Source organism: Erythrolamprus reginae, chromosome 5 (assembly GCF_031021105.1).
Source record: "Erythrolamprus reginae isolate rEryReg1 chromosome 5, rEryReg1.hap1, whole genome shotgun sequence".
Lineage (NCBI taxonomy): Eukaryota > Metazoa > Chordata > Lepidosauria > Squamata > Dipsadidae > Erythrolamprus > Erythrolamprus reginae.
The window spans coordinates 24,107,870-24,121,496 of record NC_091954.1 but is presented as its reverse complement, the minus strand read 5'-3'; the positions used below and the strand labels follow the sequence as shown (position 1 = coordinate 24,121,496).

The window sequence follows — 13,627 nt, the reverse complement described above, 5'->3', positions numbered from 1 at the left end:
TGTTGGCCTTAAAATAAAGTCTCATTCAAATAAGGTTGGGTGAAATATTATAAAGGTGAAGGCACACAGAACAGCCATTGTTTCCTAAATTCAAGAAAAGCCTAGAACAGAAGTCTAATTAATGCAGAGGATCAGAGAAACAGGTAGCTTTGTTTTTCTTACCACTGGGAATATTGACTTTCAAACAGCATCTGGCCAGACATGAGATTGAAAAAGAAAAAAGAAAGTAGAAGACAGTAGCTGCACACGACAGGTGGCTGGTCTTTGTTGCAATTACAGATGAAATAACTAGCCAACAACTGGACCAGATTAATGGTCCAATAACAAGACCTGTCAGTCTGTGGGAACTTTCTGCTTATCCTAACTTCCAAAGACAGCTAGTCTAGAACAGGAGTAGGCAACTATAGCTTATAACTTTATGACCTCTGGACTTCAACTTCCAGAGCTCCTGAGCCAGCTGTGCTCAGGAATTTTGGGAGTTGAAGTCCAGAGGTCATAAAGGGGCCATAGTTACCCAGAATGTATCTAGAATGTCCACTGAATGTTTTGGGCTGCAGTACCAGGAAAACACTACTTTCATCCAAAATCTGTTTTAGCTAGCCCTGAGATGGAAGTTGTTGTGAGGGCATGTCCTCCATAAGGAGTCAGTAGGCATTTTCCTGCTGAAACAAGCAGAATATGTGTTAGCCCTGTGGACAGATAACAACAGTGTGCCATTTTTTAAAGCTCCTTGAAGGAAATGCACGATAATCATGTACTGTAATTTAAAAAATCTAATTTAGCATATTGGCTAGTATTGTTCTGAAAAAGAAGAGCATTGTAGCTATAAAGACTGCTCAAACATTTTCATAGTTCTGGTTGCTCTTTTTCTGCAGTTTTTCAGCTCTGTAATATCGAACTATTGTTTGTTATTTTCTGGCTTATAAATCCTGCCTGGATCATCATAAAAAGAATTGGTGGCAGAAATAAAATTGCAACACAATAGTTTCACTAATGCACTATACAACAGAGCTGCTTGTGGCAAACCAGCCAACTTCCAGGTGTTTTCTTATTTGCAGCTTACCAGAGGTCAGATATATTTTAGCAACCTCTTCTTGCCTGCCATATCCCCATTGTCATTTTGATGTTTGTTTCCTCTCTGGTTAATCTTTGAGGCACCCTTGAGTTATCCTAATCTGTTCCGGAATTAAAATAATGAATTTCTTCTTAATCAGACAATATGGGAATGAGCAACATGGAAGACATTATTTCAAACATTGAATGAACTTGTTCTTGACTTTTGCCAAACTATTCTGGTTGGATTACAATTCAGTAAAATTAAAAGCAAGAACACTTTGGTTGCTTCTAGTTTTGGCTAAAACAGAATCCAAAGGAGACAGAGCAAGTAGGATGGCTGAGGCATCCCCGCCCCCTTTCATAGTTAATTTTTTAGCCAACCTGTAAATCTTGCCAGCCAACCTTCCTTGCCTACCTTTTTATGCCCTGCTTGAAGGACCTCAACAGAAATAATAGTTTAAGAGGAATGAAAATGGTGGCCATGGGATGAGTTAGAGAGCAGGCAGGCCAGTCTTCTTGTTGTTCTTTGTGTTGTTTCCATCATATTGTTGAGTCCTCAGTTTTGCATTTTGCCTGCCACTTCATCCAATCTGTGGCATAGTCCTACTGTCTATATCTTCCTGCGAGCAGTCCACCCATCATTTTTTTCCTAACATCCTTGGGACCGCCGGACATCTGGACTTAAGTGCAAGTGCCTGCCACACAATGTATTCAGCATTAGTTCTAACCACATATCTGTACCACCACAGACTGGCTTCCTTCTTTTTGTCTGGAATTGGGGCAAATTAGAAGGTCTTCCGGATGTCTTTGTTTGTAATATGATCCAGACGTATGACACACACTCCAGTGACCATCTGCTCATTCACATTTCGTTGTGTGCAGTACCTGTCTGGGTCTCTTTATCGCTGCTTAGCATTCTGTCCTATACAGTGCCAGTGGGTGAAACAACCAAGCCCAGTGAAACACTATGGGGCAAAATGGAGCATATGAGCAGGCAGGCCAATAGATTATGATAATCATAAAGCTAAAGATGATAGTATTGACTATCCAACTGGATCACACATTCTTGAATTTCCCACCATTTTCCCTTCCCTCTTTTTCTTAGACATGACTGCCAATGTCCTTGGCCTGAAGCCAAGTGTATCCAATCATTTCACTTCCCCAATTTCTCAGAATATTATTTCTCCTATTTCTACCTAGCCATCACCATCCTTAGCTGTGTTCCTACTCTTCACCCTACTTCCATCACTTCTGATAAGAATAGATCCATTTTGATATAAACATGGAGCACTGGAACAAGTACATGAGTTCACCAGGGGTGAAGCTCAGCTCAAAAGTCTTTTTATTTTACCTTGCAGTAAAAATTAAATGGAAAAATAAAATGTTAGTAAAACAGAAATAACCAGTCATTATTACACTATAATGTCCGACTTTCTATTAAGAGAAAGCATATATTGCTGTTCTATTCTGCTTGTTAACTTCCTAAGAGGTCCAAACCAGCAAGACACTTATTATCTTTACAGTTTATATTCTGAATCCAAATGTATTTCTTAAATTTTGTTGTGTTTGTAAGTTAGGATAAAGGAGAAAGAAGGGAATGGCTGAATATCTTAATGTAGGGAGCATCAATAAGGGGTGTGGTGGTCTAGCAGTTTAGACGTTGGGCTGGTCAACCAGAAGTTTGGCAGTTTGAGACCAACCTCCCAATCTTGTCCCAGTTCCTGCCCACTTAGCAGTTCAAAAACATGCAAATTCAAGTAGATAAATAGGTATCATTTCGGTAATAGCATTTCATGTGCCTTTGGCCTATAGCCATGTTGGCCAGATGACCATGGACATTGTCTTCAGACAACACTGGCTCTCTCAGCTAGGAAATGGAGATGAGCATCGCCCCCCATAGTCAGACATGACTGGAAAGGTGAAACCTTTATTTATTTATTTATTTATTTATTTATTTATTTAGTTAGTTAGTTAGTTAGTTAGTTAGTTAGTTAGTTAGTTAGTTAGTTAGTTAGTTAGTATGCCGCCCCTCTCCTTACCTAGGGAGCATTCTTTGAAAAGCAGAATTGAAACTCTTGCAATCAAACTGGAAATGGGGGACCAAGAATTAGCTTTCCTATGTAAACAGTATAAGTTCAGTATTATTACTGATTTGGGAAAAGTACAAAAGTAGGGCTAGTTTTGAACTTGTCTCCCCCAAGCTGAAATCATTACCTTGGTTCTAATGGGAGTTCAGTATATCTAGAAGGCCTCCAGTAGGTGGACATAAATTTAAGAGGTTGCTTCAGAAGGTTATTTGAAAATCAGTCCCAAAGGTCTCCAGGTTAGTTATCTCCCTTAACGTATTTGTAGAAAGTGAACGAGGGACCATTTTGCTGTAAAGAATAATTTGGAAAAGACAGGCTGCTTCTTAACCGAGGCCAAGTGCTTTGGGATTAAAGTTGTTAAATTGTTTGGTTTTCTTCTGATAAGGCTGGGGAAAGCAAACAAAAATTAGCCTGGGATTTCAGAATCTTGACTCTAAAGTAGGCCACTGGATGACAGAGTTAATTAATAATTTGTTTTGTTGGAAACATTCCCTTCTGCCTTTCAATCTTTCTCATTAAATTATTTGTAGATGACACCTAACCTAAACGAAAAACAAAAACAGACCCAATTCCCAACCTTAGAGAATATTGGAATTATTTATTTATGAAAGAGGCTAATCTTTTTAGTCTCAAGGACTCGAGGCATGCGGTGTGACTTGTGCTGCACACGAAATCTCTTACCTAAGATACATCTTCATACATTCAGCTGAAGAAGAAAAAGTGCCAAATTTCAGGAAAAATCCGAGGTTTCCTTGCATGACTTAGCTTTAGTTCAAGCTCCATGGAATAGCTTCTTAAATGTAAAATTCTTAAAAGGTTGCTCACATCAAATTAAAACATTAAACCTGCTTAGCTTGCCAATTTAGGTTCAATTTTAAAACCCATGGCCAAATAGACTGATGTCCCATATACAGGTAGTCCTCGACTTACAGTTACAACTGAGCCTAGAATTTCTCTGCTTTAAGTGAAACGTTCGTTAAGGGGTTTTTGCCCCGTTTACCACCTTTCCTGCCACAGTTTTTAAGTGAACCAGTGCAGTTGATAAATTAGTACTGTAATCTGATTGTTAAGTGAATCTGGCTTCCCCATTGACTTTGCTTGTCAGCAGGTCACAAAAGAGGATCATGTGCAGGGGCAGACTGCTACTGGAACGGTCAGGGTTGCTGATCCAGTAGTGGAAATGGCGATTCGAGTGCATCTACTCATCTCTGATGAATGCCCCCATGCAATATTCATCTTCTGCACATGCGCAGCAAGTGAAATCTCACGTGAAGATGCTCGCATCTGTGAGATTTTGGCCATTTTTGAGCTTTTTTTGCTTTGTTTGCGCGGAATCAAAGAAATCTGTGAAAATCAATGAAATCTCATGCATGCGAGCGTCGTCATATGAGATTTCGGCGATTTCAGGGCTTTTTTTGCTTCTGTGCATGTGTAGAAGCAAAGAAATCAACAAAAATTGACAAAAGCTCATATGTACAATCATCCTCGTGCAAGATTCTGCTTCTGCGCACATGCCGAAGCAGAATGTGCCCCACCCACGCTTGCCCACTACTGGGAGCATACTGGGAACACCGGTGGCAGGTGACCCCTTGCTGACCATAAGACCCCAGAACACTGTAACAATAATCATAAATATGAGCCAGTTGCCAAGCATCTGGATGTTGATCACATGACAATGGGGATGCTGCAAAGGTTGTAACTCTGAAAAATGATCATGTCACATTTTTCAGAGCCATTGTTACTTTCAACGGTCACTAAGTGAAATGTTGAACTTGAGGACTTACCTGCACTGAAAGTTGCTATTTCATTCAGAAGTACTGTTGCATATTGGTGGGGGGAGGGGTTTTTGTATAGCATCCTTGTGATATCCCAAACAGTATTCTAGACCAGTGACCCCCAACCATTTAGGGCACCAGGGACTGGTTCCATGGAGGGAGGTTTTTCCATGAACCGGAGAAGGCATGGTTTCACATGGTGCTTGCATTCTGTAGATGGGACTTTGCTTATTTGCATGGACCAGTTGCTGGCATGCCACGGACCAATGCCAGTCCATGGACTGGGCTTGGGGACCCCTGATCTTGATCTAAAGAGAAGAGTGGCAAAGAAACCCTCTTGCTTATTTATTATCTTTTAATCTACCTTAAGGCAAAAGAGTTGTCTGGGTAGATTATAAGCTTACTAAAATGAAAAAAATGAGTGAGTTGTAAAGCAGAAAAACACAATGCAAGAAGTATAATAGAAAAGTAAGATTACAACATCTAATTAGGGATTCTTGAACATTTTATTTGGCTTGCATTTCGAAGTGAGCTAACACAATGTCTACCAAGTGAGCAGACAACACCTTCCTATTTCATGCGTCTCTGATTCTCCGAGAGCAGCTTTTGGCTTAAAACCAGATACTCATGTTGGATTTTCCTCTTGAAATAAATTATGACTTCAGGAAAAAAATTCAACTTCAACCACTACACAAGACAAGCTGGTGTAAGACCACTGCTTCTCCAGCCATTACTTTTAACAATCTTCCTAAACAATTTTATAGGTCATCTATGTTTCCGCTAGGCAGAGAATGACTATATATAACAGAAACCTTACAAATGAAAATTGTTGACTGTTTTATTCTGTATCAGATATTGTTTTTGGGGTTTTTTGATGTTGGATTTATGACTAATGACTATAACCACGTTTTTGTTGGGTAATTCATATTAGTGATGTCTCTTTTGCATTGACACATTTCTGTGTGTGTTTCAGCATTCCAGTTTAGCAATACATTAAGTTTAGTTTCCCTTAGTTTATTTTGGACTAAAATAATGGACCACCTGTAGAATTATAGATTCAGTGAACCGAGAAAATGTATAAATAACTGCATTTTACAATTTCCAATTACAATTTAGGTTGTAATTTGGGTTGGGGTGAAGAACAATAAACAGAAATAGCTCTCACCTTACCACTATAACTGAATCCAGAATTTCTGCTGCTAAGTCAATAAATCAGTGGATAAATGAATTTTGGACCATGTTGTATAGACTCAGCTACTTTGGACTAGAGGTGAAGCTCTTGCCTCACAATCAGGAGGTTGTGAGCTCAGTCCTAGGTAGAGGCAGATGTCGGGCTTCCTGCTTGAGCAGGGGATTGGACTAGATGACTTGCAAGATCCTTTCCAACTCTGTTAATCTGTTAGCTTTCTTCCCACAGTTCTTAGGTGAATCACTATGGTTGTTAAGTTAGTTAGGTTGTTAAGTGAATCTTCCCTATTGACTTTGCTTGTCAGATGGTCACAAAATGTGATCTCATGACCCTGGGCCACTGCAGCCATCATAAATATAAGCATTTGGAGTTTGATCGTTTGACCATGGGGATGCTTGCAGTGGTCTAAATGTGAAAACAGTCATAAGCAGTGATGGGCAAGCCACTCCTACCTGATCACATGACCACCAAGACACACCCACAAAATGCCACACCCACAGTGTGGCAGTAAAATTTTTGGTAGCCCATCACTGGTCATAAGTCACTTTTTTCAGGACTGTTGTAATTTCAGAAGGTTCTAAACTTCTAAATGAACTTGAAGTCAATTTTTCCAAACTTCCAGTTGGCCCATTTCAACGTTTTTGCCGTCCCTATGGTTCAGGAGTCTGGCGGCTACAGTGAGGCCTGTGTGCCTGTGCAGGGGATAGCAGGAGAGAAGGTTGTGTGCATACACTGGGGTCAGCACGGGGTGTATGCGCTTGTGTGAGGGCTTGTAAGTCAAGAGCTACCTGTAATATAGAAGATATTTGCAACATATTTGCTCAGCTGCTGGATAAAAGTCAATAAAACCAATTGCACATAAAAAGAGAAAGTTATTTTAGGGTTGTGATCTCTCCGCTTCTAACTACATACTTATAACATGGCAAGACCGGAAAGGGATATATGTTTAATAGAATTATTAAATTATAATTTTCAATTACAATAAAAGGCATTTCCCCCATCCAGAGTAGCCTGAGTGGGCCTGGATTGCAGAATTGCTTGTTATTATTGGATTGCTTATTTGTACCTGGACTATCATTATTTATTTATTTATTGGACTTATATGCCGCCCCTCTCCATGGACTTGGGGCGGCTTACAACATTTTAGTAAAAAATACAATAAATAAAACATTCTAGGCCAATTAATAGGATAACTTTTAAAAAAAATTTAAAACTAAACATTTAAAATAAAAAAGTCACACACATACTATCCCACCAGATACATTCATTGGGCAGATGCTGGGGTCTAATGATCCCAAGCCTGGCGACATAAATGTGTTTTCAAATTCTTAGGAGGGTGGGGGCAGTGCGAATCTCGGGGGGAGTTGATTCCAGAGGGTCGGGGCTCCCACAGAGAAAGCTCTTCCCCTAGGCCCCGCCAGCCAGCATTGTCCAGTTGGCAGGACCCTGAGGAGACCAACTCTGTGGGACATAACCGAACGCTGGGATTCATATGGCAGAAGGCGGTCTCGGAGATTATGTATTGTACCTTGTAATTGTTGATGAACTTATCTTTTATGTACACTAAAAGCATTTGCACCAGGACAAATTCCTTGTGTGTTCAATCACACTTGGCCAGTAAAGAATTCTATTCTATTCTATATTCTATTCTATTCCAAAAGTGTGTGAATAATAGTTCATTGTACAAGTAGGTCACAATTAGTGTGAGCTTGAAAATGTGATATTCGAAGTAGTGCAAAATTTGAACCTTTAAAATTCAGTTAATGGGAGCTTCACGCATGTACAGTTATGGTTCGGGTCTTAGACATTGCTACTCTTTGTGTGTACAAAATGGAGGGGAAAAAAGATTCCAGCAGAGGAAAACTTTACAATTGTTTTTTTAAGAAGCCTTATTACTATATTAGAGCAGAAAATTGATATCATTGAACAACATGATAGTGGTCACTAAAATAGAATTGGAATGTCTGAAATCTACAATAGAATTCTTTTGTTTTATTTTGTTTTCTATATTTTGACTGTGTAGACCATACATTTAAATTAATACATTTTTTAATCCTCTATGCTAATATTTCACTAAAATGAATATAAATGTTTATGTTTAAAATATCTCATTGCCTCTTTTCATGAAGCTGGAACCAATTACCATATCTTTTTCGCAGAAATATTGTACTGTATGCTGGAAATTCTAATAATGGGATGATAATATCATGGAATTCATTAACTGCATTAATCGAAGCCAGCTTGTATCATTTTTCCTTGCATCAATCAACTCTTTCATTTGAACATAAGAGGGAAAACATTCCTCTTCCATCTCTTTAAATACCTCTTTAAATGCAACATGAATAGTAGGGAAAATCAAAGTTACAATATGTATGTGTATGTAAACCAATGTACCTATCTTGTTAGCATGGTTTCAATTGCTGGTAAATTCAATTCCAGGCGGGAATTGCTTTCATTACTGAGTAGAAGGGAAGAACTGTAATGTACTGCTTTAATACCTATTATAGATTATCAGCTTCTCACAAGACTGCTGAAAAATAACTTTTGTGAAATAACCTTTTTCTCCATATTATCCTCAAGGCATTACTTCAACGGAAGACCATGATTAAATTGAGTTTCTTAATAATCAGAAGTAACAATAATAATTAAATGGCCAGAATCTCATCTATTCACAACAATGGGTCTTTGAATATCAGTTGGCTTTGTCAAACCTGATTTTATTGAGGGCCACATCACTCCTGTCAGGGGCGCCGGTGGGGGCCTCAGTGCTCTGTCAGCTAAAACAGACTCCTACTATGGCCTCCTGCAACCTTCTGGCAGACTTTGGCTACTATGGGCTCCTGCAACCCTCTGACAGTGAAAACGGAGCTCTGTGTTTCATCTGCCATGTTGTTCTAAATGACGACCCATCTGTATTCAAAAGTCCCACAAGATCTTCACCTTCTCATTTTCTTTTTTTTCCCCGGTATAAATTTTTATTTTTCTCCAACATAAAATAAAAACAATACATAAGTACAAACACAAAACCCATGCTTATAATAAAACATATATTAAAAAATTATTTTTCTGTTAATCATTTATTGAAGGCTCTTGTCTTTCTTCCCTTAAAAAACATTCTATAAAACTTATACCACATTATAAAATCAAAAACCTCTAAATAACGATCTTTTTTCCCCAATCTTACACTAAAAAATTGCATCAGTATAAACAATGTCAAACTCTCTTTTATGCAAATCTTAATTCAAACGTTCATTTCTCCATTAAACTAATTAGACCAATATAATTACGAGAGGTTCTATATAGAGTGATACCTTGTCTTACGAACTTAATTGGTTCCAGGACGAGGTTCGTAAGGTGAAAAGTTTGTAAGATGAAACAATGTTTCCCATAGGAATGAATGGAAAAGCAATAAATGTGTGCAAGCCCAAAATTCACCCCTTTTGCCAGGCGAAGCGCCTGTTTTCGCGCTGGTGAGATTCCCCTGCTGGCATTCCCCTGCAACATCGCAAAATCCGGAGGTGGGGTTTCCCATGGAGGGGAGCCTCAAGGGAATCCCACCAGCGTGAAAACGGGCGTTTTGGCTGGCAATGGAAGTCCAGAGGCAGGGCATCCCAGTGGCGGCGGCGGGTTCGTAAGGTGAAAATAGTTTGGAAGACGAGGCAAAAAAATCTTAAACTCCGGGTTCGTATCTCGAAAAGTTCGTATGATGGGTTCGTAAGACGAGGCATCACTGTATATCTAAAATAGAAAGAAAACTTCTCATAATATATCACATAAACTACATTAGAAAATTCTATATATTTAAATTCTTATCAATAATTAAATTTGTGTCATATCATTATATAGTGCTACCACCAATTTTTATCTTTGCCACTTGCTCATTTGTGACAACTTTTTCCACTTTATGTTCCCACGACTTTTCAGATACAGGTTAAGTCATATTTTTTTACATAATGCCCAGTGGATTAGTTTAGCCCTCGGTCATGGCTAGCTTTGTAATTGACAGTTTGGATTGTTGGTGTTTTTTTGTATCTTCGCTTTCATGGCATTAGTTTTCAGTGCTTGTTCTTGAGCAGCGAGTATTAAACCTTGGTTCTTTCTTGATGGTTCCCATCTCAAGCCATTCCCATGTCAAGTCTCTGTGGTTTACATTTTCCATTGTCTGAACTGGTCTTCCCTTTTCTTCCCTCAGGAAATGGAGAACTGAGCAATAAGGAATTTGTTGCCATTATGAAGCAGAGACTTATGAGGGGCTTGGAGAAACCCAAAGACATGGGCTTCACTCGACTCATGAGGGCTATGTGGAAGTGTGCTCAGGAGACCGCCTGGGATTTCGCCATGCCCAAGCAATAACCACCAGAAGACACGAAAGCCTGGCTGCACCACCCACCTGGCAAGAACTTCCCTGCCTTCCTCTGCATCGTGGTAGATGCTCCATGAAGGAAGGTCTTCTTCAGTGGAGGGACTGTCCTTCATTACAGCACTGAAAGACAAACCGTGGGAGCCAAAGACTGTTGAGCCACATGGCTGACTTCAAAATATCTAAGCAGAAATTTAAGTCCACTCTGACTTTACCTTGACAATTGGTTTGCTTACTGACCTACACACATTTTTCTGTTTTCCATTAAGTTTCTTTCCCCTTTTTAAAAAAATCCCTGTAAAATCCCCAAACAAAACCCTTTTTTACTTGGGTTTGAATGTTCCATCTCTAGTGTCTCTAGTAGAAAATGGATGAGAAAGGATGGTTCAATGAATAGCATATGAGTATCAGACTGAGTAGAAAGCGTTTGATGGATCCATTTTCTTTTTTTAAAAAAACTCCTTAGATTGACTCAGAATTTCTTCTTACCCAGTACTCAAAATTCATCTGAAGCATTTGAAAGATACGTTGAGGGAGGGATGGGTTCATGATAAATGAAACCCGTCATCCAGAAATCCTTGCAAAATGTCCAGGTACAGACAATTTTCTCAGTTTTCTGTGAGTTTCAGAGTAGAAGGCAGGTAGGGTGTTAATATGAAGGGATTTTTGCAACAGCTCACTCTGCAGAAAATCTGGCTTTGCACTGTATTATGGATAAAACTGAAGAATGTTGAAGAAGAGAATGCTTCTTAGTTGGTCTTTCTTGTTTTAAAAAACCCACAAGTTAAACATAATGTTCTTCCCATTTCTCATTCCATAAGACCCTTACTTTAGACCAGTGATGGTGAATCTTTTTTTGCTAGGGAGTCAAAAGGGTGTGTGTGTGTGCGTGGAATAGCGCATATGTGCACACCCATAACGCAGTGCCCTCCCCTCCCTCATGCATGCATGCATGCACAAACACCCCCCCCCCCCCCGAAGCCTGAGGAGGGTGAAAAACTTTCTGAACTTCCGGTAGGGTCGTTGTGTCCATTTTTCACATCCAGAGGCTCCAGAGGCTTTCCTGAAAAAAAACCCACCTCCTCTCTGCCCTCCGGAAGGCCAAAAATCAGCTGGCCAGCGCACACATGTATGCTGGAGTTGAAATAGGAAAATGCCTTGCGTGATCTCAGATATTGACACTTACCAATGTATACATTTCTGTAATTTTTCCCTAAATTGTGATCTTACCATGATTTGTTCTTAAAAGCTGCTTTTTACAGAGCTTTGAGTGTTTGTGAAATGTTATTCCAACTATAATGGATCCCAAGAAATCTCTGGAAGAAAAAATGTTTCTGTGGCTTCTTTATAGGAAATCCCCTGGATTTAAGCAAGGCTGGCTTTTCTCAATGATGACGTTCAGCAGACCTTCAGCCAAAAGGGAAAAGGAGGAATGGAAAATGTGATGCTGCTAAGGTCTTTTCTCAGTGCAAGACACAGAAAATGGGTTAGAAGTAGTGAGCCTAACAAATTGAGGCACTAGATAAGAGAAAAGGAAATGCGTATCTGAATCAAATTTACATATGTTCCTGTTCTTCTGATTATTCACTATTCCTCTTGAAGTTTTTAAAAAGAGATTGGTCAACCGTTTATCTGAAATGGTATAAACCAGTGATGGAGAACGTTTTTGGCTCACATAGAAACATAGAAGACTGACGGCAGAAAAAGACCTCATGATCCATCTAGTCTGCCCTTATACTATTTTCTGTATTTTATCTTAGGATGGATATATGTTTATCCCAGGCATGTTTAAATTCAGTTACTGTGGATTTACCAACCACGTCTGCTGGAAGTTTGTTCCAAGGATCTACTACCCTTTCAGTAAAATAATATTTTCTCACGTTGTTTGATCTTTCCCCCAACTAACCTCAGATTGTGTCCCCTTGTTCTTGTGTTCACTTTCCTATTAAAAACACTTCCCTCCTGGACCTTATTTAACCCTTTAACATATTTAAATGCCAAAACGGGGTGCATGTGTACTAGCGCATGTATCCACACCCATGTCCTCCCCCCACACAAGCGCATACACCCCGTGCTGCCCCCAGTGTATGCACAAAACCTTCTCTCCTGCTACCCCCTGCGCAGGCACACAGGCTTCACTGTAGCCGCCAGACTCCTGAACCATAGGGACAGCAAAAACGGTAAAATGGGCCAACTGGAAGTTTGGAAAAATGGACTTCCAGTTGGCCTGTTTTTGCACTCCAGAGGCTTCAGGGAAGCCTTCTAAGGGCGAAAACAGCCTTCCCCAAGGCTAAAAATTAGCTGGCCAGCCCACACATGTGCTGTGGAGCTGACACAGGGAAATGCCTTATGTGCCGTCCGATATGGCTCCATGTGCCACCTGTGGCACCCAGGCCATGGACTTCCAGTTGGCCATCATGGGTATAAACTCTCCTGCTTAAGCAAGGGAGTTGGACTAGAAGATCTCCAAGGTCCCTTCCAACTCTGTTATTCTATTATTCAATATCTTTGTATCCTTATACACCTTTTTACTCTATCCATAGGCTAATTTATACCTAGGGTTTTGCTCTTTAAATGTCTTTAAACTTCTCTTTCTTTCCAAGGTTCTCAACAGCTGCCCCTAATTTCCTTGACATTCCTATATTAGTTTTGAAATCTGATCCTCATTTATTCTGTTTAAATCACCTCAACATACTGTATATTTCTCATGCTAGTTCTATTTTGATCTTGATCTGTATTTATTCTGCACCCATTCCTTCCCAGATCTATTATTTGTTCTTTGTACTTCAGCATGCCCTTATGCCACACATTATAGTTTCTTTCAATAAACATTCATTCCTTGGAACCAATCCTAGCCACACTTTTCTTTTTTCTTTTTTTTAAATATATATTTATTAATTTTTTCCTCTTTTTTTTTTAAGTACATAGTCATATTTACAGATGAATCTACATTGTATATACATTCCTATCAACATTGTCTTCTAAATACTTTTATATTTCTTGATGTTTTATTCCAATGCTTCTTTTAAGTTTCTTTTTTTTGTCCATTGGTACCATTTTGTCCAGGTTTCATAATAGTCCGATTCTTTTCGATTATTAAGTTCCATTGTCAATCTGTCCATCTCTGCACAGTCGTATATTTTCTTGATAATCTCATTGT

The 13,627-nt window shown here is 39.3% G+C and overlaps 1 protein-coding gene across 2 annotated transcripts in view; it reads left to right on the top strand.

Moving 5' to 3' along the window:
• The window catches only part of MICU1 (mitochondrial calcium uptake 1), a 191,229-nt gene extending 179,501 nt beyond the window's left edge, over nucleotides 1-11,728 (top strand). For both annotated transcript variants that reach the window (XM_070752267.1, XM_070752266.1), the window contains exon 12: nucleotides 10,300-11,728. In XM_070752267.1, coding sequence (XP_070608368.1) covers nucleotides 10,300-10,460 — 161 coding nt within the window. In that variant the 3' untranslated portion in view covers nucleotides 10,461-11,728. The remainder of the gene's footprint in view (nucleotides 1-10,299) is intronic.
• The last annotated feature ends 1,899 nt before the right edge of the window (nucleotides 11,729-13,627 follow it).